Here is a 27,609-nt window from a genome sequence, read left to right on the forward strand (position 1 = left end):
TGTGAGCGAGAGGAGAATTTTTCAGGTGAAAACGTGGGATGTAACATACAAACTAAAATGCCAAGAAGCCCCCCCCCCCCCCCCCCCCTTGCTGACCCCCCCTGCGGGAGACGTGGACATCAACAAGGGAATATAGGGGCCTTGTGAGGGCAACACAACAAATAACAAATAAGGACGGGAGGAGGTCACACTTGATTGGTTTGTGGTCAGAATGAATGAAGCCTGCAGGATCATTAACGTTACTTGTTTGATTTGCTCAGTACTGTATTTTTGCTTTGATTGACAGCTTGTCTGAGGCCTAGTTGATTCAAATGAGATATAATTTGCGAGCACTTGATCTGAACACAAGCAAAAAGAGAGTGCATGCTTTTAAACAGTGACCTAGCCCAGCAGTATAACTCAATATACAAACTCATAATATATCAAATTGCTTTTTATAATAAAATAAAAAAGCCAATAAACCGATATGTATCTGTATGAATGTAAGACTGTATGTATGTATGAATGTTTGTGTGTTAAATACATATATTCTGTGAAAAGGGATTCTTCTGGGTGCTGTTTTGTTGTGTTGCTTTATTTGATCCAGGAGAGTCAAACGTTGTCATTTTGATGGTCGGTCAGAGAATTTGATTTATTTACTCTGACAATCACAGACAGAAGAGTCCTGTATTTGTCCTCCTCGTTGCTAAAGAGACTTCCTCCACTAAATCATTTAGTTCACTTGAATTACTTCTGTGGAGTCCAGATGCAAAACAGGAAGTAAAGAAGTTTTCTTGCAAAATAAGACCGGCGTCATTTTAATATCTCGTCACACAACAGTCTGCAGAGGAAAAACTAAAATGAGACGTGCAGATGAAGTGACGACTACTCCAAAATAAATAAAAGTGGGGCAGTGTAAAGGAATCCATGTCACTTCTTGTCTTTAGCTCGAGGTGTGGTGCAAAGACACAAGCTTAGTGATGTACGGGTCAGTGACTGAATTAAATATCGATAAATGTCCTTCCCAGCAGAAGAGGGACCCAACACATTGATTACAGATTATTATATAATATTCTTCACATGCCCCAATAGACCCAGAGACACGGTGAGGAGGAGGGAATGACACCTGAAGGACTAGAGGAAGCATTAAAACAGATCGAAGACTGTTGTTTCTGCAGAAAACGCAGGAAGAAGACGAGAAATATTTCCGTATTAAAGGAACTCCATATTTGTACCTTTGTCTGAGGTGAGCTTCGGTTCCAGTTTAAACTTCTTTCTGTTCCTCCGGTCTCAACCCGACCTGGGTAAATAAAAAGGTTGAACACATGAAGGCAGCCTGTACCAGCATTCACTAAATAAAACTTTATTTATATAAGTTATATACACTGATGAGACAATAGACATTTAAGAAATGGACACACACACACATTATAAATCACACCAACATAAAGAAAAGGCTTTTGGTACATCTGAATGTTTCAAAGCTTTTAAGGCAGCAACCTGAGGAACTGAATCCAGGAGATGAGAGTGTAAGAAGAAACGCAGAAATACATGAAAAACACATATGAATGCAATTATTAAGGTACTCTCTCACAGCAGTGAGGGGGGGGGGGGGGCAGTCACTGAGGTACTTCTACTCATCAGAATTGTGATTGCAGAAATTTTTTCACAAAATAATAAACTATTTTCAGACCAACAGCAACAAGCTCGTCTTAAATGATTTCACAGATTTCTATAGTTCTAATAACCGGATCCATCCATCAGACATCAGCTAAGAGAAAACTATTTAAAGAATCTAAGCTCTATAGCGGCTGAGAGGAGGAAGCGTCACATGAGCAGCATTAATAAGCAGGTCCATATCCAACAGACCTCTAATGAGGTGATTTATTAGGCCAATTAATGCATTGATTGGCAGATATCTCCATGTCAACATGGGTCTTCATCTTCATTTCACATGTGGATGGGACAGGATGACAGCGGTCATTTCTTAGTACCTTATTTATGATATAATTATGATCAAAAGTAAGCTTAAGTAGCCATGTGACATTTTTGCTAAATGTAGAGGGCAACCATGTGAGTGAGAGTGGGGGGGGGGTCTCTGGGACATACAAAGCCTCGGGCTGCACCATCTATCAACTAAACCGTGATGAGATGAGCTCTGAGGCTTTGCTCACAAGGTCGCCACATCATTTGGAGGTCATTTTGGGGCTTTGGACAATCTTCCACGGCAGACTGAGCGGCTCCATTAGTCCCCTGCCATCCAGATTGTCTGCTGGCCAGTTTAAAAAAAAGCAATGGATAGCTTTTAATTGATTAAAAGGATCAGGTCAGAGCTTCAACACAGCAAATTATGTTAATAGAACATATGTCAGGCTAAAAAAGCACTGTGACGTAGAGATGTGTTCAGTCAATCGGAACCAAATCTTTCCACTAACAGTAAAATAATAATGTTCATCAGAATAATTGTCTTAATGCTGTTTTGAATGTCAAAATACATAAATGCTGTCATAGATTCATATGAAATTATCACGATTTGCAAACTAATTATTAAATTAAGTTTTCAGGAGGTCACAATGATCTTTGACCTCTAAAGGTCGGTACTGAAGGGACGGAGCGTGGACGAGCCTAACGAGGAGGAAGCGCGTCTCTAAACACACACAAGGAGGCTGAAGGGGGCGGAGCCGTTTGCATTCAAATCAAAAAGAGGTAAATGAGTCTCCAAAGAAATAAACATCATTTAAAAAAGGTTTTATAAAAAAACATGACCATCACTCTTTGACCGATCTACACCATTGGCTCGTCATCACTCTCTTCATCCCCCTCCAGTCTGTGTAAGGGTTTCGGGGGGGAGGAGGAAGGGACCAAGGGAGGAGTGGGGGAGGAGGAAGGGAGCAAGGGAGGAGTGGGGGAGGAGGAAGGGACCAAGGGAGGAGTGGGGGTGGAGGAAGGGAGCAAGGGAGGAGCTGGGGAGGAGGAAGGGAGGGTGAGGTGGCCCGCCGAGCTGCCGCTGCTCTCCTCCCCCCCCGGGGTCACGCCCTCGATCCACGCCTCCGTTTCATTCTCCTGCACCTGGTGGGTGAGGCGATGGGGCGAGGGGGGTGGGAGCTGGGCAGCGGCTGGGGCTGAGGGGGGGGAGGTGCATGGCGGAGATGAAGGAGCAGAGGGAGAGGAGGGTGGAGGTTTGGGAGCAGAGTTGCGATTGCCGTCCCGAAAGCTGGCGAGCGGCGGGCGGAGGCGCACGCCGGAGCGGGTGGAGCCCTCGATGGCCTTCTGGAGCTGAAGGGGGGGGGGACGAGGAGGAGAGGTAGGGATGGGAGAGGTGAAGTGTAAGAAAAAAGAAGGACAGAAGGCAACCAGAAAGCAGAAGTGAGGAGTACAAGTAAGAAGGTACCTCCTTCAGGGCCACCACTCCCACCAGTTTACCGATACTGGTCACGTAGGCGTGACTGAGCCCCAGCAGGGAGAACAAGGTGTGTGTCTGTGGAGACACAGACGTCACATGACAAATGACTCCTTCTCCTCCTGAGTGTTTCTCATCTGCCCCCCCCATGCTGGGAGAGGTAAACGACCTCTGGGAGCCTGCTGAACTCCATGAACGGGGCCCTTAGCTTTTATAAAACCTCTAACCATAAAAAAAGGCAAAGGAAGACGCTGCAGAATTGGAATATTTATTTGACTCGGTATATTTCCCTTTTGTAAATGAAGTAGCTTTGCATTGAATCCAATATGAACAATAACAATATATTGGAATTTGGGGTGAATTTCCTATTCCAACTGATTTAGGAGTGAACCAAAAAGAGTTTGTGACTTTAGGACGCGTCTGATTACGTTAAATGGCAATAAAAACATAGAAAAATGAAGAAACCCCTTCATGAAACGTCCCTCACACTTTAACCACTGGTTTAGATTTCTGTTTTCACAGGTAACTAAACATCAGCTGTTGAAAGCAGGACTTCAACTCCCGTCTCTCAACGCCAACCTTGTGCAACGATGTCCTCTCGACCAGCTGGAAAGGGGAGGGGTCCACTCGGATCTCATCGATCTCCATCGGCTTGTCCGTCTCCGCCTCCTCCCACGCGGCGATCTGCAATAAACACGGCCATCAGGGGCGATTACAACCACTGGAGTGTGTCGTCTTCCCTCCCATCCACCCAGTCAGGGTGACACCATCGGATTAATTAGGTCTGATCGAACAGTGCACGTCCTCCACGGGGGGGCCCATACCTCCTCCGGGGGCATGTTGTCCGACAGGGGGGGGGGCACACGGCTCCTGGAGACGGATAAAGAAGGAAGAGACAAAGTGGTGAGACATGGTTTAATAAATACATCTTCTGTCTGACGAGCCCACTGTGCCTTGGTGTGTTCCCATTGGTCAGATAGACGTGAGAAGAATAAGGGATGAATATCAGTATCCTTCCACTGTGCGTGTTTGTGTGTGCGGTCATATGCATTTCAATGGTTGGTGACTCGAGGGAACGTTTCTCGACGCACGCTTCACTCTAAATATTTGGCTCAGAGAAAAAGGCACAAAGGTTCACAAAGAAGTAAAATACACAGAAAGGTGGAAACAAACAAATAAGTCAGTGAGCGGGATTCTGTCTGTGTAAAGCCTCTCTCTGAACACACACCTGTGACTGTCCTTGGCTCGGTCTGCTCTTAGAGGTGAAGAGACTCCTCAGTGTGATGTGGAGAGAACCTTTCCCTGAGAGAGAGAGAGAGAGAGAGAGAGAGAGAGAGAGAGAGAGAGAGAGAGAGAGAGAGAGAGACCAGGAGATGGTCTGACACGTGCTGCTTTCTAAAAGACTCATAAGCTGTTGGAGAAAATAATCAAACTGCAGATGGAGGTGCAACTCGTTATTGTTGTTGCCAGGATACCGTTTCACACGTAACACACACACACACACACACACACACACACACACACACACACACACACCATCTGGTTCCTTGCAGCCAGCATTCTGCCGGATCTTCTGTAATTGCTATCAGGGCTCCAAAGTTAAAATTCCCATTTGTTTGTCATCCTCTGAGGGCAGAAGCGAACCCGAAGCAGCTCGCCGTGGTGAGCGGCGTGAAGCGGTGTGAAGCGGCGTGAAGCGGCGGCTCGTCAATGAAACGGGCCGTTGACCTTTCTTTCTTGACGTGGGATTAGGATTCGACAAACTAGTGAGCGGCTCGTCGGCCCTGACGGGGGGGGGACAGTGGGAGGAGCCATCGCGTTGTGGCAATGCTGTTTACAAACCCCAAAGCGTCCTCCCGGACCATCTGGGCTCTGACTAAAAGCTCGGTCATATCGGTTGACATGTTTTGTTTCTGAGGAAAGAGGCTTCGAACAAGAACGAATCTTATTACGGCACCCTGGAGGGAAAAAGTTGTCCGAGGGAATCAATGTTACGGCACGAGCCCCATAAAGCTTCCACTTTATGTCCAGAGATTGTGTAAGTGTGCCGAAGTGTAACAGAGATCAAAGTTTGACTTGTTTCTACACAAATCGGGACAGAAGGAAATGAGTTAGATTCTGAAAGTATCCGAGTGGAAAATGACACTAAGTAGCAGCAAGCAGAGCGAGCAAATGAAGGTAAATGTTGGCCGTTGATACTAAGCTCTCAGCCAATGAATACAGGATACACTTTATCTAGGATTTATGAAATGATTTACATGTAAAATCCCAGTGTGATAAAAAGTTTTCATCCTTTTTCCAACCTGCAGTGATCCACGTTGATCGAATCAACTATTACAAGTTTTCATGTGCACTCGTTACGCCTCGGCTGAGATACACTGATATTTGAATGCAGCTCACCAGGAAGCGGAGCGCTGTGGTTGGAGGAAGCCTCCTGAGGCCTGGAAAGAGGCAGCGGGCCGTTACTCTCCTCCTGCACCGGGCCGCCCTGCAGACGACGGACATCATCAATATCTCATATCACGTATAAATAAATAAAGCACCGTTAACATAAGATCAGGTGGTTTGAAGTTCAGATAAATAACGAGCAGCGGAGTAAAGAAAAAAGAAATAAACAAAGTAAAACATATTAACTGGACAACAAATCAGGGCTCCACCTTCTCTCCGTCCTCCTCTTCCTCCCCCTCCTCCTCCTCCTCATCCTCGTCCACAAAAGCAAAGGACTCCCAGCTGTGCTTCTGAGGCTGCTTCTGACCGGAAATCCAAGATCAACATCAGAACGACAAAATAAATGTCCCACTAGCTAACTAATGCAACAACTATTATACCTGCACACTTGTCTGTCTATGACATGAAACTCAATAGTCTGCAGTGTCCGTCCTCACCTGCATCAGGAGCCTCCTCTCCGCCGACAGCCACCAATCACAGAGAGCGAGGAGCTCCAACCTGTCGATGCTGCCCAACAGGATCATAGAATCTGGAAGCAGGAAGGAGGAGGAGTTATCTCCTTATGACTTCCATAGCGTGATAACGTTTGAGTCTATTCCCAGTGAGCGCTGTCACCTTTAGAGTCCACCAGAGGGATGGAGTTGAGCGAGGAGGAGTCCAGCAGCAGTTTGACTTCTCTGTACGTGGACTGAGACGATATGAACTTCACCTCCCTCACCATGATGTCTTCTACCACGATGTTGTACTGGCTGCAGGACAGAGACACACGTCAAATGATAGTAATGCACATTTCAGGTCCATAAATAGAAGCACTATTATGCACCCTTTTCTGCTAATAGCGCCCTCTAAATCTTGCACACTTTGACTCGACTGAAACAGAAGATTCTATATCTATACGACTTAAAAGTTCCCTGATCTCGACTCTATGAAACCTACATTTTATTTCTGTATTTGTTTATTCCAGGTCATCAACGTGAGGTGGAGGAGACACAAACCTCATGTGTCCAAAGCCGAGCTCCGGCAGGTACGGCAGCTTCTTGACCTGGATGATGGAGTCGTACAGGGAGGGCTGCAGGCCCTGGGCCACCATGTTGGCCAGGATTACTGCCACCATCATGGGCAGGATGTGAGATATCTGACCAGTCAGCTCAAAGCAGATCACCGCCGTGGACACCGTGTGGGTCACGGCCCCGGTCAAAGCCGCCGCTCCTGGTGGCGTTGGGGGAGGAGGAGGAGGAGGGGGGGGGGGGGCACAAGAGGAGAGGGGGAGCTGGAGTCAACAGAGGAAAGGGCAAAAGCAGTAGAAGGAAGGAAAGATCAAGGGAGAAAGAAGAGGGATGGGGAAATGGGATGGGGGGGGGGTTGATGGAAGGCCAGGTTTCTGGGTCAGTGGCTGAGCAGAGAGAAGCCATTGTGACATTCACAGTCAAAGCAGAATGGCCACATAGAAGGGAGGAGGAGGAGGACCAAAAAGAGGCGGGGGACAAGGGAGATCAGGTGGGGACGACAGCCCGAGTTCCCCCGGGTTGACAGGAGGGGGGAGGGGAGGGGTTGGAGATTGAGAAGGACGTCTGCTGACAAGCTGAGGTTGACAGGAGAGGAGGAGGAGGAGGAGGAGGAGGAGGACAGCTTCACACGAAGGCTTTGATGAGGAGGGTTTCATGCTGATTGTTATCATCTAAAGGAAGATGCTCCACTCAGGTCAGGCCTGTCGACAACTGAACACAAGTGGCTTTTGTTGACATGCAGGCACCACGAGAGCGACCGGACGCCACTGACCGATGACGGCGTACCCTCCGGGGATGATGCGGTAGAGGATGCCATCGAACACGATCCCATGGGGAAACAAGGTGGCCATGGTCTCCCCGACCAGCCGGCCAAACGCAGCTCCTACCGAGACAGGAGTCAACTTTCATCACAATAAATGATTTACTCTCTACTGCTGTGAAATGCTGCAGATGGTGGTCTGTCTTTACTGAGAGGAACCAGTTCAACAGGATTGTGTCCAAAACATCATCGGCTTTTCACAGCATGGACTCCCTACTGCTTTGTTGAAACATGTTGATATTTTGCTCTTTGTGACAAAAGGAGCAAAAGGCCAAATTCAACACCGTAGACACACACACACACACACACACAAACAGATGAACCGCAAACTACTGCAAGTACATCGATCTGATTAATATCAGCTGGTTTCTCATATGAAAGAAACATTCTACCGTTTCAAGATCCCAACACACTCGGCGCCTGAATAATACTCCTTTTCACAGCAAATGAAGGCTGCATGCGTGTTTTTCTGCTCACCCAGTATGAAGACGGGCATGAAGGCCCCAGAGGGGATGGGCATGGTGGTGGCCACAGCAGACATCCAGAACTGTGAGACAGGAGAAGAGCGACACTATTCAGACGAAGGAACCCAGGAGGAGGACCAAAAGCTCAAAATGAATCGTCCTTGATTGAGTCACAAGTTGATGGAGAACCGGGAGGATCAGTGTGCGTGGGGGGGGGGGGGGGACACACCAATCACCCTTAGGTGTCCTTGAGCAAGGCACGTACTCAGCAGCTGCTCCAATGAAGCTGCAGAGGACGTGTGTGCACGCTGTGTCCCTCCTAAAAACCTCACAGCGTGGCTTGGAAATACGTCTGATCCCGCTGAAGAGAGCTAGTCAGCAGCAACAATTACTGTACCGGAGCTCTGGGTTGTTGGTGTGTGTGTGTGTGTGTGTGTGTGTGTGTGTGTCACCAGCATCCACACATCGGGCTCCTCTCCTTCTGATCGGAGAGGATTGGGACAAGTAACTGCATTAGTGTTCCAGCAGTGGAGATTACCATTTCCATCAGGATCGTTTTCATTGGCAGTTTGAGCACTTAATTACCGCGGGACAAGATAAAAAGCCATTAGCACGTCTCTTACAGGGGGGGGGGGGGGGGGCCCGTCCCCTGCCACTGACGTTGGTTAAACTAAAGACTGGTTTAAGAAAGAAGGCGTTTCACTTACAGCACGCACAGAACGTTGGTCGGATGTTGAGAAGGACACGAGTGGGAACAGAACAACGTGCAGCGTGTGTGATGACTGGGGACGTCGGGTTTGAGTCTCCGCTCCAGCTTGGCAGGTTGTTCTGCAGCAGCCAACAGACCGCAGCCAAGTATTTAGAGACCAGACTTGACAGACTGCCCAGAAGGCCGTCGAGAGGCTGAAATGAGGAAGACCACCCTTTGCCCTTGAAGCAGCTTGGAGCTTTGGAGACGCGATTCTATTTGGATCTCATGTCAAGTTTCACTGATAAGTTTGTTTTGGCGGTTACACGATTATTAGCCGGTGTTACAAGTACTGGACAACGAGGGACGTATGACTAGGTGAGGCTAAGCCAGGTTCATCTCAGCTACAGGATACAGCCAGCGAGCGACCATGCCACGAGTCGACCGTGTTCCAATGATGGAGAAATGATCAATGACAAACAAACTGCTTTACATGGCAAACGGTGAAGATGGCGCTGCTCCTTCGACGTTTGAAGGAGTGCGCTTGACATTTGTGGGTGAGGTGTGCTAATATCTGCGCCGTATACACGCGTGGCTCTGATAGTCGGCGGTGGGATCTGTTTTTCTTGCAGCTTCAGTCGACCCAGCAGCCAGACGGCATCGGCGTTCGTGTCGATGCAAATTACAGCTGAGACAGAACGAATTGGACTCCTCCAGGCTGTGTGTGTGTGCAGCTGCTTTCAAGAAAACATTTTCAAAAAAGGGCTAAGAGCCGCTGGCGGGTTGCCAACACGTTTGACCTTGGACAGGAAGGAAAGGAGGAAAACAAAGACACACACACACACACACACACACACATCAGCAACAAACAACATGAGTGGCCCGCAACAAATGTCCCTAATGAAGAAGAGGGTGATGACAAAAATGCTGACGTCAAGTGGAGTTATACACACACAAACACAGATATTTTATTATCTAAATAATAACACAGTTATGACACAGTTCCCAGCAGCCACAGACCTTCATGAATAAGAAGAGCAGCAGGACGAGGAAGACGCTGACGTCAGGGTGCAGCCAGGCGGCAGAGAGACCCAGTCCGACCGGAGGAGGAGATCCTGAAATCTTTGTCCACGTAAAGTTGTCAAACAGGGAGTTGATGCACTCCCTCGGCATTAGCTGGAGGAGGGGCCGGGGGGGGTGGGGGGGGCAAAGAGCAGAGGGTATGAATTAGAGGAGAGATATAGACGGAGGAAGGAAGGACAGATATAAAAGGGTGGAAGGAGGGATGAAGATGAACAACGAGGAAAAGGATGAAGGAAGAGGATGGGAGGCAGGAAGTGAAGTGGGACAAACAGGAAGTCCCCCGGGAAGCTGGGAATGGACGGGTGTCCTCGTCCATTGACCAATGGCCTGCAGATGACTCACCAATGACTCTGAATGAAGGGACTCTGCATCGAGGCCTCAGAATACGCTCACAGGAATAAATCGCATTGGTGGGGGGGGGGGGGGGATGACACTGATGTCATCCCGATTCCCCCGCCGCCACTCCAGCTGGGGTTGGATGGAGGCCCTGAACTCCGTCGCATTGAGGATCCGCTGTAATAACAATAAGCTGGGGCCTTTCGGAAGTTGCGGGTTGACAGGCCATCAAGCATTTAATCTCCTCTCATGGCGCGCCGCGCTGTCCTGTTGGATTGGAAGGATTTCCTTCCATAAAACGCTTTTAAGGAGGGGGGGGGGGTGGGCCTGTCTGTCCAACTGATTTATTTTCTTAAGCGACATATCTTTTTAAACCTATACATCACTTTTAATCCCCTGCTGTGTTAGCTTGTTAGAAAAGGTGTGAGACGTTGATGCAATGCGGGTGAGAAGAAACAAACACACCTTTTGCTCTTAAAACACACACCAACGCACTATGAAACCCATGATTGGCTCTTAGCTCTTGGGGGATCCATTAAAAAGCGTATCGTCAGGATGTCTAAAAGCATTGTGAAGAAGACAGGGGCTGCGGTGGGTTTCCCAGAATGCATTGAAGCAGGTGTTCCATAAACATCTGGGTGTTTTAAACAGCGTAAACAGTTGCTCTGCTGCATGCCGTGCTCGGTCCGGTTTACATGGGAGGGACAGAAAAACATGACCTCTGACCTCTCCTGCCATGAACTGTCCAAAGCCGGGTGGGAAGGTCAACGTGGCGATGACTAGCGTTACCACAGCGGGAAAAATCAGCCGGCTGGGAGGGGAGACATTGAGTGAATATCTGTAATCGAGTCCATGACCCGGCATCCTTGAACCTTTGAAATGAAAGTACATATGAACACCATTGCCCCCCCCCCCCCCCCTCCCCCGACAGACTCACTGATTGGTGAGGAAGCGGGTCATGGCATTGGGTCGTCTCATGAACAGAACCACCTGTCTGTTGAGGTAGACGAAGAAGGCCCCCAAGAACCCACAGGAGATCCTGCACACACAAAGAACTTACCATTAGAGTTATCCCCCCCACGCCCCCCTCTTTTCTACTCTACCCACCCACCCCCCCACTGCTGCACTGATAATTGGGTTCTTCGGTTTTAAATGCTACATTTGCATAAAGTTTGACTTATTGACGTTTTATATCTTGTCCATTGGGAAGTCAAACCTTGCGCACACACACACACACACACAAACACACACACACACACACACACGCACACACACGCGCTCACCCGATGATGGCGAAGGCCGGCAGCTCCTGCAGGTCAAACGGGAAATCCATGCGAAAGTTTGTCCTGAACAGAGCAGTGATGGTGACTGGAAGACAAGAAAAAGAGGAGAGAAGATCCTTTCAGTCTCTCCATTCGATCCTTAGATGGAGAATAAACATTTTGAAACATTGTTCATCACTGTTAAAACCTGCAGACCTACACCTGAAATACTACTTACCTTCTGTTCGTACTAAGTACAGCGTTAAACTGTTAAACTGAGTGTGTGTAGTCACTTCATACTCAGCTGTTGAATTTAGTAAGCAGGGGGAAGAAGACACAGATGAGGATGAAGTATATATTAAACATTCAGTTAAAGCGCTGTGCTGCTGCGACTGGTGTCCCCTCAAAGCGGTCTGCTGGTGTTGATTACTGGAGGGAGGGGGCCCTCTAGTGCATGCTTGATAAAGACAAAGGGAGGGGATACCTCACAGGGCAATAATAACTTAATTAACACCCTTTCTCCCGTCAGTACCTGCGTCTTTGTTGAACACGGATAACACCCTGAATATGAAGGCACTAAAGGTGGCAGCGAAGTACCCCCTCCAGTAGTTTCTCACAGCGAAGTAGGTGGATGTCACCTCGATGCTGAAGAGCACGCCTGTGGGAGGAACCCGTGAGCACACGGACACAGACAAAGAAAGTTACATGCAGATCTGGTGCTTTCTGTAAAATGGATTTGTGGATATCTCAGTTCCCCGTGAAGCCCCCGTTTCCCTCTGCTGTGTCCATGCAGGAGATGTTTAATGAGCGGGAAAGAGAAAAGACTGTACCTCCCAGCGGAGTACCGAAGCAGCAGCCCACCCCGACAGCACAGCCCACTGTCAGGATGTCTGTGTAACAGTAGGGATTCTACTGATCCACAGGACCGGGACAATGGAAAGACAACATACACATGAGGAAAACCTCACATATACGTGCTCTTCTTTTTCTTTTCATAATCACAATGAAACGTTTACGTTAAAAATAATCTTACCTGATAAGCTCCTGAAAAAAAGGACATGAACCTGCTGAGAACTGCAGCGCAGATACTGGCGATGTGGACGAATGGACCCTGAGTGACAGAGACCAAACAAGGAGCTTTTTATCAGCAAGCAGTGGATGGCGTACGTGGAGATGGGGAGATTAGGTGATTCACGCCCACCTCTTTGCCCACAGGCATCCCGCTGCCCAGGGCGGCAGTCAGGCCGATGACTTTAGCAACAAAGGCCCTGAGAGTTAAATACTCCTTCAGCACCACACCTCTCAGGATGGTCTTCAGCTCTGGGATGCCAGAACCTGTGGTGGAACGGAGGTGGTTAAGACTTTAGGGGGACTAATGACATGGTATTAGACGCTAAAGGTGTGTGTGTGTGTGTGTGTGTGTGTGGCAAACTGACCGATAGCTTGAGGCGCGACCAAGTGACAGAAGAAAGAGGAGAACAGAATGAAGATGAGGGGATATGAAACCCAGGCCAGGAACTGCAGAAGGATGTTCTCCCTCAGCTCCCCATGAATCCATTTATACGCTGTGGGAGGTGTGGGGTGGGGGTGGGGGTGGGGGTGGGGGGGTGGAGAGGTGGAAGAAGAGGAAATTCACAGGAAGATGCAAAAATCTATTTCACCTGCCTTTCCTTCCCTTTAACTGGCTCTGCAATGCATTGTGGGCCCCGTAGTCCTACCTTGCAGGCTCTTGGCGCTGGCATAGTCCATTGTCCAGCTGACCAGCGCCATCGTGATGCCCAGCAGAACGAGGAAGATCCAGTCTTCTCCCAGCCTGGTCACAAGGAAGCGCTGCACACGCGCTATGCAGTCTGAGGAGCCCGAAGCGCCACAGGAAGGGGTAAGGAGGAGTAAGGAGGAGTCAGAAGGAGTCAGGAACCTATGGACGTACTGGCGTTTTCTGTCCCATCTCAGGGCCGCTCACCTCTACATTTGGAGTAGGAGCGCCTCTTCTTCATAGAGGACGGGAGGCCGGGTTCCGACATCTGCTCGTCTTGCTCGTCTGCCTCGGTGTTGGAGTGGCGCCTGTTCCTCTGCCTGGCATGGTGGCCGTGCTGATGGCGGCCGTGGAACCCGTTCTGTCCGGGGCCGCGCCGGCCGTGGCGGGTCCTGCCGTAGCCGCGGTGATGGTTGCCATGCTTCTTGATCTGCCTCTCGGTCAGCAGGCGGGTAGCCTCCCGCCTGCCGGAGCCTCCCTGGTTCTCTTGGTACTCCCCATAGAGCTGTCAAATCAACCAATCGGTGACACGATGCACGGCCACACATAGGTACATAAATCCCACAAACGCCCGGCTTTCATTGGTTAAACATGTACAGGTAGTTCCTGAGAAAGAGGGAATGGAGCGAGTGACAGCACTCTCCCTTTGGCAGCTTGGCAGAGATGAGTATTTAAAAATAGGCCGAGCACGTGTTGACCCACACGCTCTGCCTGAGGATTTATCCCCTCTGGACACACTCCATGAAGACATCTTGGGAAGGAATCAATTCTCATCTCCCTCCCTCACTGGCACAAACATCTCAGTGAGAGATGCCCTCAGTTCATCTGATCCAAGCACACACACACTGCTGGCATTCTTCAGACAATTACGCTTTTCTATAGTTGGGGGTCAGGGTCGTTCTTACTGTTGTTATTAACATCTACAACCTTCCTCACATTAACCGCTGAGTAGGCTTTGGTGCTGTTTGGGTCGTCTCATTCGAAGTTGAAGTCTTCTTGACAACTACAGTAACATGCAATAATACTACGTGGGAACACCAGAGGTCAATCAAGTCATAATAAGTTTAAAATGTAGTGATGAATATATGATGAAGATTTTAACTGTGCGTCTGCTGAAATCCTTTTCCTTATTTCCGCTACTCACAATTACAGGTAATCACTACGTATTCATGTACCTACACTGAAGCGGGGGTCGGCCAGTAGTGTACACTAAATATTACACCAGGGCTCATATATACACGAGGTACATGCACAGCAGACAACAGAACCCCAGGAATACAACTGACAAGCTGATAAATAGCATCTGGACACGTTGGACGACTGCAGTCACCTTTCAACGGCTTTTATTTTAGCAGGTTCATGGACAGATAGATTGATGATGAACACACACACACACACACACACACACACACTCTCAAGGTTGTGGCCATGCAGTGTGAAACTTGAGCAGTATAATACACAACATGCTGTAACTCAATGCCGACCCACGCAACCCACTCTCAAACAATAGACTTCTTGATTGGGTCGGCCATCGAGTGGATCTTGTCGAGGGGGGAATCAAGAAGTGTGTGAAGGGGTTCGCACGGGGCCGCTCGGCACAAGACATCCAGTCTGGTATCAATGTCAAGTATTGAAAGAAAATCTGGAGCCCGGACAGTCAACCCAAAAGGTTTTGGCAGCTATGGAATGCTGGTAGCACCTGTTGATAGAATTAACTTTTAATTTACTAACTCATCACCTCAAGGTGTCAATCAGCAGAACGAGACCAAATGTTGTGTCTCACCTCAATACGTACTCATCTTAATAAATCATGTAAAATGATGAGCATGTCAGCTGACCATTTATACCTATAATTAGGCCTCATTGACTCGACTGATTGGAGCTGTTCCCCCAGGACAAAACACCTCCAGCACCCAGTATGTTGTGAGAAACCCGTCCTCGGCACCCTCCTTTACCTCAATCCACCTCACCTTCCCGTTTCCCCCCCGAGCAGTGAAACTCGACTCTGCCCTAATCACCCCCCCCCCCTGCAACACAACTCAGGGCTATATTTAGCAGCAGCGGTATGATCCAGTGTTCCTCATTACGCTTCCCACACCTCTCTCTCTCCTGCCATTAGTGTACCTTCCAATGCCTCATCATATTCCTTGGTTTCTCCCATGTCCCTCGCTCCCCCCCCCTCTCAGCTGTCTCTTATAGGGAGCAGGATCCAGAAACGGGAGTTTCCCCCCTATTCAGATTTATCTACCACATAGCACAAACATGCTGATGTACAGTGTGTGTAGCTAGTGTCATGTGCCAATTCAACACAGGAAACCAAAGCAAAACTTCTTAAATATAGTAAAGCTGTCACATTCAAAAGCAGCCATTAAATATACTAACTAATAAAGTGTGAAATCCACACAAACACGCACATACACACCATGATCAGCGGTGCTCACATGTCGACCAATCAGCACGCAGCCCCTGCAGTTGTATGCAGGGCATCGGCCTCAAGCATTCATCAGTCACAGTCAATCCATCAGGGCGTTTCCTTACTTCTAAGATGGACTTTGCATCGATTGCTTACAGGAGAACGTTTCTTGAAATGAGGCCTCAAATGTTCAGGTGCTTTACGTGTGAGATGCAGAAACACATGCAGAGCCATTAAGCTTTTTATGAGACGTACCGAGTTCTATTATTGTCTTAGTTATGTGAACAAATAAAACCTAAAACAGAGGCTGGTAAACAAAAAAAAGGGACTGTATAGTCTTGTTTATGAGTGATTTAACAACAGAATATTTCAGTGTGTTGCAATGGATGAACTCTTATTAAATGTAAAACAACCTGCAGAACTTTCAGCCAATCCACAACATACATGTAATCGCATGAAAGGTGAGGATTAGGGTCACATGCGTGATCGGTTTTCACATTCATGGAACAAACGTCCAACGCAGACACGTGAACACACACACACACACCACAAAGACAACACAAGGCAAGTCAGGCTTAGTTTTAAGCGGGGCTTAAGGAACAAGGAGGGAAGCAAACAGGTGGCCGGCCTGAAGGGAAGGAACACAGCGACAAAGCGTCTGTATGTGTGTGCGATTGCACGTGTATCTGTGCATACTGAGATCAAGGGTGAAGGTGGTGCACGGTGTCAAAGCACCTGTTGCATGGTCACGTGCGTGACCCCGTTGTTACGCATGAAGCTAATTGGTCTTCGTAGTGTTTAGCACTTCCATGCACAGGCTGACACACGGTGCACATGGAGCTGCTGGTACAAACGACAGTGATTCGGGGAAAGAACAGGTGAAGCAGCAGCGATGGAGAAAGGGAGCGAGAGAGAGGAAGGAGAGGAAGGAGAGGAAGGAGAGGAAGGAGAGGAAGGAGAGGGGGACACTGACCAGGGTTTGCTTGTATCTCAGAGCCTTCCTTTCCGACGCATCTGCGGCCATTGACACACAGTCACTGACCCAAAAATAAACCCACCCGCTCACAGTCTGTCTCAGCATTACCAGGACACCGAGGCAGGACACTCTCTCCCTCTGACACACACACACACACACACACACACACAAACACGTAAACCAGCTCCAGCTGGGGTTAACACCCCCCCTTGCCATGGGCAAACTGCAGTGAGCCTGTAAAGTAAATGTGAGAGCATTCGTATGGATTCAAAGGACTGCACCAAACACGTATTGCTGAGGGACGCAGGTGAAGCAGGTGAAGCAGGTGAAGCAGGTGAAGCAGGTGAAGCAGGTGAAGCGCTGCAGGCCACATGACGGTGACCAGAGACACAGGAAAACTTCCCCCACAACATCTGCCTGTCACCTTGAAGGATGATGTCTTTCTAGCTAAATGAAAAGAAGTAAAATAATCTAGGAACTGTTTTGCTCCGCTGCTCGGATACGCCGCCCGTTGCTTCGTAACGTTTCATAAGGTCATTTGGGAAAAAACGGCAAGCGAAGCACTTTGCCGGCGAGATTAGACAAGGGAGTCGGGGTGATCAGCTGACTTCATCAGCCAAAGTTGGTACGCTGCTACGTCAGCTAACACAACACGTGAGTGGTGCAGGGGAGCCGTGGAGGGGCTCCCTGGAGCACACACACACACTTTGGATTTCCACTGTAAAGGCTGTCCCGAGTCCACCAGTTGCTATGGGCGACCGAAAGAGACAGGTTCATTTGCAAACATGTCCCTGAGCATCAGCTCAGATTCACAGGTTTGATTCCTGACGAGGCCGATCCAACAGAATGCTCCAGCACTCATTACGCTTTCTCCGTGGTCAAGACTACGGGTTTAGGGGCGAGGTGGAAAGGTGGAAAGGGCGGTACATCCCTGAAAGGGGTGTGAATGCAGAGGGTTCCCTACGTGGTCCGACCCACGACAATGACACCACACCCAACACCAGCAAGACGGTCAGAACAAAGGTCTGTAAACCCATTTAGTATCACCATGAGGCTATAGGTGAACTTACTAATTAGGTTCTACCAGACATGAAGAATGGAACAATTCAGGTATTCACTCTCTTTATAAAGGGACACCTTCACAGGTCAACTGGCTGATGTCAGAATTAAATGTGTGGCCTTTGTAGTATTGAGGGCTAACTAATCTCAAAGATGCTTCACACTAAATCTGCCCAAAGGAACACAAGTCTCTTTCATTTAGAGCAGTGTTCCCCAAACTAAGGCCCGTGGGCCGGATACGGCCCCCTGAACAATACCAGAGGGGCATTATGATTTTTTTTTTCAGTCTGGCCACGCAAATCCTAGACTAGCCCCTGTGAAGTAGAACGGAATAATGGAGAAAAGGTTGATTCAGAATGCAGGGTATTTAACAATTATTTGTTTGTTCAATGCTCAAGAGGCGGTGGCAGTTATTATTTATTTCATTTTTCCCCAGAGATGGTTATTTGGTTATGATTTATTTCATTAAGTGTTCCTGACTTTCTTTCTGTGAAGATCCCGGATTATTAATATTTGGCTTTCTGGAAAACAATAAATGTTTACATTTAGGCACCCACTGCAATCGTCACACTTTGATATTGTTAATGATATTAACAAGGGTTGAAAAACAGCATCCTCAATCCGTGCCAAAAAATGACAAATAGTATCGCCCCCTCCAACTTTCTGTCCTGTCACTCACACAAACACCTGAAGAGTGGCACACAAACACAATATTGAGAGCAAGGTGTGTGCAGGCGATAAGCACGGCACAGACTCAGGGTGTGGCTTACCACAGAGAAACAGAAAGAGACACGAGAGTGTGTGTGACACACAAAACAGAAGCAGAGCACCGTCCTGATGTGTCGTCCAGTGGACTCTACACGACTCTCCACGTCTACGCTCTGCAGATGAGAGGAGCACGTACAATCTGACAGGTAAGATCAATCAAGGGAACTTTAGATACTGTGGAGGTGAAACTGTTGTTATTTTCAACACGCTGCAGCTAAAAATCAGCATCAGCGCTTGTGTGTACGTGCTGTGATATTATCGTGTATGCCTAGTGAGTCCCTTTCTAGTACAGGTTGATCCATTTCATAAATGGCATCAGTGCATCACATAACCCTTACACACTTGTTTCTGTGTTTTGACACACGTCTGTGTGTCTGCTCCTGTGTGCGAGTGTTGGTGTCTCTGGTTGTGGTGCGGGAGTGCTAGCGCTGCGTGCAGGAGAGCAATGCAGACAAACGGGTTCCGTGACATCCCAATCGGATTGTTCTCAGGAAGGCTAACTACATGCCAGTTTGAATATGTGAGGACTTGGTGTGCGTGTGTCACTCTGAGAGAACACTATAATAAGAATGTTTCCATGGTCTGAGAGGTGTTGATGATGCATCATTAGCTCAGACACACTGTGCACAAGCCCTGTAGCATACAGTTGTTGTGTCTTGCCTCTAATCCACATGAGCCCGCAGTGTGCGTTACAGTGTTGCTGTCGCATTTAAACGTTCTTCAGATGACAGATGAGGACAAGGGAGGCAGGACAAGTATTTCTTAACTGTTATTTGAATGATCAGCTGCTCGTAGATGAGGGTCCCCTTTTCAAATCATTATTTGCCCTCCCACAAAGAATGAAGTCAAAAGAAGCTAAACGATGGGATAGGTCATTAACGCAGTGATTCCTGTCATAGAAAAAAAATATATATATATATAGATATAAGATTCTTATTTATTTGGATTTAATGTTTGAATGCTTTAAAACTGCTATAGAAACCAAAGGCAGAGAGCTGAGAGATTTTAAAGAAGAGGCCGCAGGTCTTCCTCCCCTGTGGATAAACTTTCTTACATAACGCTCCACAGGTTGATGACAGGTGTTACAATGCTATCGGTGGGCTCTGTGCTAACCGGGGGGGGGGGGGGGGGGGGGTGTTAGGCCACCTTTTGCATAACCGCTAACGGCGGTTAGTTCGGATGGCTTGGGATACTTTTGTTAAACAAAAAGGAGGTGTCGTGGTTATCCAGCATGCGTGTGCTCTGAAAACATCTGATGTCTGTCCTGGGTGTTTTACCTCATTGTTTGAATTTCTACTATTTGCGTGAATTACTCAGCACAGGATGAAAGGTGTGTGGGGGGGGGGGGCGTGGGGGTTGTATTGCCAGTCAACTGTATTAGCTGCACTAGAGCTCTACAGCGCTATTTGTACCAATGAAGAGATCACACATGAAGGCCTAAGTTAACATCTAGAAGACAGTTTAAACTTTCCAAATATATATGTTGAGGGGTTTGTAAACGCTGTTCTCCATCTGGTACGTTTCCTTATCTTCTGACTCAGTATCTGCTGGAGGTAATATGTGGACGATGATCACCTCATACGACCCCGCTTCAAAAACCAATGTTATCACACTTCCCTTTGGGACTGAATCCAAACACAAGTCACATTTATAGTTAGTCATATGTTCATGTTTGCTTTCATGAAGATTAGTGATGTGAGATTGTCGTCCACAGCTTCCACTGCAGAATGAAGTCTAAATTACATTTTGTTTATGTTTTTTTTAAACGAGGACAAAGAATGAAGAGATGACGATGCTAGACTCCACCTTCTTACCAGCCAGCCACACCGAACACCAACAGGCCGTCACACAGACGCTGTATCGTGTGTGTGCTGTGAGAAGTTTAACGGGCTGCTGAATGCTGGGTTTATATGTTCAAGACTGCTGAGCAGCAGTAACGCTGATCTCGGCTTCTCTGTTTGAACGGCGCACAGATAACAAGCACTCGCACGCCTTCTTATATTTGCTTTATGCAATAAAAAGAAAAGCTTAGGGTTTCATAGTTAATAATAGATATTTATTAACATCTTTGTGAAATGTGGATACCTGGGGTACATGTGTTTACTACTGGAAGCTGCTGAGCAGACGTAATGGTGATCTCTGCTCCTCTCTCCCCCTCCAGCATGTCGTCCAACTCCTCGGCCGATAACGTGTGTGCAGCCAACGACCAGCTCTGTAGTAAGAACCCAATGACACCTTCTCCCCTCATTTCCTTCCTCCTCTCAGGTCTCCTATTTACTTCCTTCCTGCTTGCCTCACTTCAGTTTCATCTCTTTGTGGACCGCGAGACCTTTTCATCTTGCCCTTAGTTTGATTTCCTGGCTTTTGCTTTTCACTTGAAGTTATACATCTACTTTTTAATTGAGCACCTATTGAGTATTTTAATAAAATAAAGACTAGCAGCTTCCTTATTTGGGCTGTAAACTTTGTACATTCAGACACAAGGTGAATGCTTCTGACGAGGCATTAAGTAAATAAAGAGTGAAGATGATTACGCAATCAGGAGGAGGATTATCTTCTGTAGATATTAAATTTATACATAAAGTTATCTAGAGGAGCCTCCCAAACAACATACCAGTGACTTTATTACAACACATAAAACTATAACTCAAAACAAAAAAGTCCTGTGTTGAAACCCTGATTCTTTTGCAGTAAGAATGCCTTTAAAGTGGCTGTTGTTGACTACAGGTTTGTTCCAATTTATAAGACTCTAAATTCATTTTAATGTGTTTTGCACCTTTTAAGCTGCCCAGTCCTCATTAACCATCAACATAATGAGAATGCCAGATGTATGGTAACAAACATTTAGTTGAGGTTTAAACCTGACTTGTTTGAGTCCTTGTTCAGTTGGAGCTTAAACAGTTAAAGGAAAATGTCAAGAAATGATTAATTTAATTTGACAAATACCTGACCACACCTCAGAAGCACCACCAGCACAACACAGTTACACAGACTTTACATTCCAGATTCTTCTTTCTAAAAACATTGGATTCACGTCAGCATTTCCACAACAGGAGGTGCGTGAGCTGATGGCTCAATGGCTCTCGCTGCGGCTTACGTACATTGTTGTATGACGTCAAGGTCTGTTGGTCCACACAAAGAGCTTTGGTATCAACAGGTTGTCAGTGAAGGGTCAATGTGGAGGAGAGGCGCACTTATAAAAGACTAAATGAAAGCCATAAAAAGAATGAATACAAAAGCATCCAGGGAAGAGCCGTGAAGAGTTCAAGTGAATGTCATAAAATAATGAGGACAGCATTGAGTAAGCAGGTGGTCTTGGTTGTCAAAGAGAAATGGTGCACGGCATGAACAGGTGAATTCCCGTGATCTGTGACTTAGCACTATGGGAGCCTCTTGTTCTCTACATGTCAACGAGTGATTCACCCTGCCAGTCAGAGGCGTTCTACGTCCAGTGAATAAGGATGGGGTAATGCTGGCAATGCGGCAGGACGACAGTTTCACAAGCAGCCAAATAAGGGAGAGGCGGGGAGCCACACAATAGCTCATGCCAGTCATGATGACAAAAGAAAACTACTGCAGAACTCGCTGTTTGTTCAGCACTGTGGTGAAGCTGTGACTGTTAAACATTACTGAGCTTCTCCAGTCTGATGGGAAACTGATGTTCTAATTGTTGGTATTTTTGAGTAACCAGGTAATTCTCCTTCCTGTTGAACATGCTTAAAAGCATTCCAACAGTAAAGAGAAGAATGAAGCTTAGAAGAACAAGATCATCTGAGTTCAGTTTGTTGGTACCATTGACATGAAGGTGAAAGTTGCCAACGTATTCATGCTGTCCAAGAACCCCGAGCAGGAAACGGAAACCAACCCGAAACTAACAACCCAACAGAATTTTTAGTTTGCTTAGGTATGTTTGTCTGAGACACATGCATACACACAATTAACAAGAGCATTGAGAACTCAAAATACAAGAAACACAGGGTTAGGACATTCCTGCTGTGGGAAGGTCCTCCTGATCAGTCTAACTCAGTAATAGCGAAACAAAAAGAAAATGTACTGTAAAGTCTTAGAGAATCTACCGTGCCCTCGAACCAGATATTTACACAGCAATCCCCTGTGTCGTCTCTCAGTTGTGACGTACTACATGAAAGAGGTGATCATCGTCCCCACGCTGCTCCTCCTGGGGAGCCTGGTCACCTTACTGGCCCTGTGCTTAGTGATGTGTTGTCCTGAACGGAAGCGGACACAGACCAGCGCCCCTCCGCGCTACCACAGCTCATCAGACAGACACAATCAGAGGACGAGGCAACGGCATCACCTACAGGGAATCGATGGTGAGCACGCGTCCCTGTGTTGTTTCTAATCGTTTTAAGATTTTTGGTCTTAACTCAATTTGCCAAAAGTACACCAAGATGTAATATTCTGCTATGTGTGCCTCTCTCTAAATAGCCCCCCCTGGGATAAACCCCCTGGAACACGAAGAACTGCCAATGTCAGTTCAACAAGAGCAGCGGCAGACTGTACTGCCAACTCAGACCGCAGTACCTCGGGTGTCCACGGAGAGGCAGCATGGAGCCTTCAGCCAGGTCACCCCCCTGCCGCTGTCCTTCCCCGTTAAACCGGACAACACAGTCAGCCTCTACAGAGCGCGCATGGACAACAGGGACGTCGTCCTGAGGATGCTCAAAGGTGGAGTGACAGACCTTCAAAGAGGTCTCACTGCGTGGCTGCTGAAGAGCGGCAGAGGAATGTTTAGTTTAGTTTCTTAGCGAGAAACAAGGAATGATGGTCACTGGTTTACAGAGTTTGTTTTATATCTTTTATGAGCTTGGTTCTGGTTCATATCACTTCTACAGCCTCAAAGCTGCTCAAATACAGCAACTGATAAATATCCACAAAAAACTAGCAATTGAAGCCTATTGATATTGTGATTTAACAAATAAAAAGTGCAGATGAATGCAGTTTAGTTACAGTGTGAATGTGAACCACGATGCTTTTTAAAAAGAGAGCATTTCTCTGTGGAACTTCAATGGTCAAAAATTAAATAACAGTACAAATATCCCTTTGTCATTTGACCTCTTCATCAGAACGGGCCAACAGTAGTGAGAAGCAGCACTTTTTCGGTTTCGCTTCCTTCGTGTCAGGACTGGGGCCCCACCCCTTCATACCTCAGTTGCTGGGTGTGGTCTCCGTCCAGCCGCCCCCCATGATGGTGGTGGAGGAGCTGCAGCACAGAGACCTGTTGGGGTACCTGTGGAGATGTCGACAGGTAAAGTTTCTATTGCTTCATAAATGAATGAATTATGAGCCAGGTTTACACTGTAGTTTAGAGAACAAAGAAAGGGCGTATAAAAGCATTTCTAGCCATCTAAAACATTCTGGAATAAAAATGGATGTGTGAATTTCAAATTGACATAGAGCAGAAGTGGACATAACAAGTAGTAGGTCCATTATTTGATTAACTCTAACCTGGTGGACAGTAACTTTTAACATGCAGGGTATTTAAAGTAATTACTGCTCATTTTGAGGAAGTGTAGGCCAATTAATCCTGTTAGTACTGTAAGGGAGGGAGAGAGCAGGTAGTGTTCCTACTTCTATGACACAGACACATCAGCCTGACAGCACGTGTGGTGTAACAGCGGATTATGGTTCCATAAAAGGAGTCTAAAGGAAGGCTACTATCCAACCATAAGGAGACTCATTACGTGTTACATGTTTCCTCTCCTCCTCTGTCACTGAAGGATAACTCGGGTTCAGAGTCGTCATGTGAAATGACAGAGAAGAGGATCTTCACCATGGCAGGACAAGTGGCCTCTGCTCTGGTCAGTTCAACTGTTGTCTTTCTTCTTCTGCTTTGTGTACCAAAATACTGAATTTATCACAGTTTGTTGGAAGCCACATTTATATTCTATCTTCCACCTTATTTCCCATACTGTCCATATCCTGATTTGTTATGGTTTGGTGGGAAACAAAAGGTTAGTTTATGCCTGATAAATAAAACAGGCTAAATATTATCTTCACACTTCAGGTTAAGGTTATGATGCCAGGTTAAATTAAATACTATGTGAAAACAGTTAAAAGTATGAAAACAGTATTAAGCATTCTGCATTTTTCTAGCATCCGTAAAATGTTAACGTTTCTATTTCACTGCCAGGTTCTCAACATGTCGAGCATTCCTCTTAAGTCCATCTGTATCTGAACATCTAGGAGTACCTGCACAGTCAGCGCTGCATCCATGGCAACGTGGGAGCTCGCAGCGTGCTGATTGGTGGAGATCTGACAGCGAAGCTGTGGGGATTAAGCTCGGCCTATTGCAGGACTACTCCAGCCGTTTCTGCCGGGGAAATAGAGGACAAGGAGACTAGGAAGTGGCAGGCACCGGAAGTGTTGGGCAGAAGAGGCTTCCAGCAGAGCAGTGACGTGTGAGTGTTCAACTACTCTGTGAGAATATGAAATAAAGCAACTAAGACCGAAGTATTCATTTAAATATTCCAGCCCCAGTTGTCAAAGTGGAAGCTTGATAATGCAGGTTTATTATTTTCCCATTTGATTAATAACTGACATCACATGACATTTTCTTTAAATAATGCCAATATTATAGTTTTCCCCATCGTGTATAACAATCTTGTATACGATCAAAGAAAAAACACTCCTCATTTCTAGTGAAAGGTGTGCATCTGAAATGCTTGCAAATGTTAATTTCAGTGTTTCTACTCTAAATACATTCATATGTGAATTTTCACCCAACAGTATAGATATTTTTATCTTAGCATCGGGACATAATGCCCCTCTCACCCTTTTTAACAGATGGTCCTTTGGTATGCTGCTCTATGAAATGGTCACATTGGGTAGGTATTTTCAAATATTAAATTTATATCCAAGAAAAGCTGTTTATTGTATGAAACCTTTAGGTTAAATGTTAACATTTTGAGAAAGATAAACACTTTTATGCTACAGTAAGCCTAAATAATTGACATACAATGGATTCTTGCAGCTTAATGTACGTTAATCAATCATATGCTCCTCCCGTGTCTGCAGGTGACCCACCGTTTGCCCAGATCTCTGCAAATGAACTTCTGCAGCATCTGCAAAGAGGGAAGCATCTCAAACGGCCCGTCAGATGCTCCAACTCACTGTGAGTCGAAGAGCAGAAGAGAGCTTTCACAATACTGCTGTCTTTATATCGGCCACAAATCCTGAGCCTTAGAAGCAATGCCTCACATGAAAGTTATGATTTTTGAACAAGGACTAAGACAGTTTTTAGCTATTTTTATGTCTTATATGGAGTCCCATAGGCCTTTCTATACATATAACTATATTTATATAGTTAAACTGTACTAAAAGTACTAATGTCACCTCACAAAAATGAGTCAGGGGTGTCAAATATTTAGCGTTCAATGAAGTTAGCTGCCTCGCAAACCAGCTAATAAGCTAACATTAGCGCTACGGAACATTTGTTTCGTAGCGTTTAATGGGGGTTTTTCAGCCACGGCAAACTTATTCCTATAGATTAAACACAATTAACTTTACATTTTCAGATAAAAGACGGTTAAAATGGAACGTTAAATTTATGTTACATTACCGTTAAACAAATTAACGTTAAGGTAACCGTTAAGTTACGTGACGCAGTAACTTAATTAATATTAGTGCTAACGGTTAAGTTAGCTAACGTTACATTTAACGTTAACTTAGTAGCGTTAGCTAAGTTAGGTTAACTAGCGTTAGTTCCAACGGCCGGAATCCTACCAACTAACGTAACGGTGTGTTAATTGATAGTAATTTTCTTTCTTTTTCACGTTACCTCGTTCTTTAGGTATTCGATCATCAGAGCCTGCTGCCATTGGCGCCCCGAACAACGTCTCTCGATGTCAGAGCTCATTAGGACGCTTCACGAGGCAGAGAGCTCAGCCAATGGGAGCACGGTCCTCAGAGCGTCTCAACCACTGGACATTGAGAAGTACCTGAGAGAGGCGGGATATGGAGACTCGTACAACTACGCTGTGCTCTGATTGGCTCAGACCGTCATCAGTCGGAACTGCTCAGGGTACAAGAACGAAGAATTGCAATGAAATACAACCTCAGCAGAAAAAAACAGTCAACCACGTCAAACGTTTATACTGTATAGTTGGAAAGTAATATATAAATATATATATAGGGTGTAAATATTTTTTTTGTGTAGTACAACTATGGTCATCTGAATTACTTATAATGAACAAAAACTATGCAACTTAGCAGCATTTTTTGTAAAGGAAGTATTGTGTCATACATAGAAACGTTCCAGAGGCATTACAGCAGAGGACATGATGTGCACTATAATATATTGTGTGAAGAGACAATAATACTTTCACTGTAAAACTAGCGTGATGCAACAAATGACTTTAAAGCATCATAATGCCAAAAATACCTGTAATGTTATGATTATTACATGTCACACATAGGCGTAACCACACATCCATTGGGGGGGTTGTGTCCCCCCCCCCCAATATACAGCAGAAAATATGTAAAATATATTTTCTCCTTTTATGAACCCTGTCAATGGATCGGTCTCTTGGCTCGTTGGTTCTCGCACACCGCTGTCGGACATCTTTGTCTCCATCGTGCGCTCACTGAGCAACAACTGGACCAACTGCTGCTGAGGAGAGACGGAGACTTTTCTACATCCTCCGTGTTGTGCTTCACAGAGACCTGGCTCTGTGGATCGATACCGATCCAGCTGCTCAGAGCAGAAGGCGACACAGAGCTCCCCGGCAAGGCGAAGGGTGGAGGAATCTGCTTCTACTCCAACACCAGCTGGTGCAACGACGTAACAGTGATCCAACAACACTGTTCTCCTGATGTGGAATCTTATCATTAGCTGTAAACCCCTTTACTCCCCGTGAGTTCGCTTCGTTCATCCTGCTCGGTGTTTACGTGCCGCCGCCGGGCAACGCGCACGAGGCACAGCGGACACTCGCCGACCCGATGCGGTGTGTGGAGCTGGACCAACCCGGACTCCTTGGTTATTGTCCTCGGGGACTTTAACAAAAGGAACCTCAGCCATGAACTTCCTAAGAACAAACAGTCTATGAAATGCCCCCACAAGTACAAAACCCGCTTTCAAAAAATGATGGGAAAGGGTATTCATTTGGACCCCCCCAATGTCTAAACCATGGT

The 27,609-nt window shown here is 46.6% G+C and overlaps 3 protein-coding genes across 7 annotated transcripts in view; 1 reads left to right on the plus strand and 2 right to left on the minus strand.

Annotated features, from left to right (window-relative positions):
• Positions 1-27,609, minus strand: part of LOC119218998 (glyceraldehyde-3-phosphate dehydrogenase-like) — a 63,162-nt gene that overhangs the window by 28,919 nt on the left and 6,634 nt on the right. The window lies entirely within an intron of this gene.
• LOC119218933 (chloride channel protein 1-like) lies at positions 81-16,736 on the minus strand. Of its 5 annotated transcripts, none has more exons than XM_062558532.1 (24): positions 16,630-16,736; positions 13,451-13,748; positions 13,206-13,337; positions 12,924-13,052; positions 12,689-12,822; positions 12,521-12,598; positions 12,318-12,396; positions 12,020-12,145; positions 11,509-11,593; positions 11,163-11,264; positions 10,952-11,036; positions 9,827-9,982; positions 8,132-8,201; positions 7,607-7,717; positions 6,823-7,036; positions 6,443-6,576; positions 6,265-6,356; positions 6,037-6,129; positions 5,780-5,867; positions 4,606-4,681; positions 4,204-4,246; positions 3,959-4,063; positions 3,371-3,457; positions 81-3,255 (listed from the first exon to the last, which is right to left on the minus strand). In XM_062558532.1, exons 1-24 carry the CDS (start codon positions 16,678-16,680, stop codon positions 2,764-2,766), a joined length of 3,060 nt encoding a protein of 1,019 aa, XP_062414516.1. In that variant the 5' UTR covers positions 16,681-16,736; the 3' UTR covers positions 81-2,763. The 5 variants fall into 5 exon arrangements, 1 of the variants encoding a protein (XP_062414516.1); XR_009942639.1 differs by lacking the exon at positions 81-3,255 and adding an exon at positions 15,782-15,853 and having other exon boundaries at positions 4,204-4,249; positions 4,608-4,681; positions 16,630-16,709; XR_009942636.1 differs by lacking the exon at positions 81-3,255 and having other exon boundaries at positions 4,204-4,249; positions 4,608-4,681.
• styk1a (serine/threonine/tyrosine kinase 1a) lies at positions 18,402-27,568 on the plus strand. Its single transcript, XM_037473797.2, has 10 exons — positions 18,402-18,605; positions 20,621-20,676; positions 22,587-22,790; positions 22,906-23,145; positions 23,544-23,725; positions 24,198-24,278; positions 24,664-24,878; positions 25,264-25,304; positions 25,495-25,591; positions 26,270-27,568. Exons 2-10 carry the CDS (start codon positions 20,622-20,624, stop codon positions 26,463-26,465), a joined length of 1,311 nt encoding a protein of 436 aa, XP_037329694.2. The 5' UTR covers positions 18,402-18,605; position 20,621; the 3' UTR covers positions 26,466-27,568.

Source organism: Pungitius pungitius, chromosome 17, assembly GCF_949316345.1.
Source record: "Pungitius pungitius chromosome 17, fPunPun2.1, whole genome shotgun sequence".
In the NCBI taxonomy this organism is placed as follows: domain Eukaryota; kingdom Metazoa; phylum Chordata; class Actinopteri; order Perciformes; family Gasterosteidae; genus Pungitius; species Pungitius pungitius.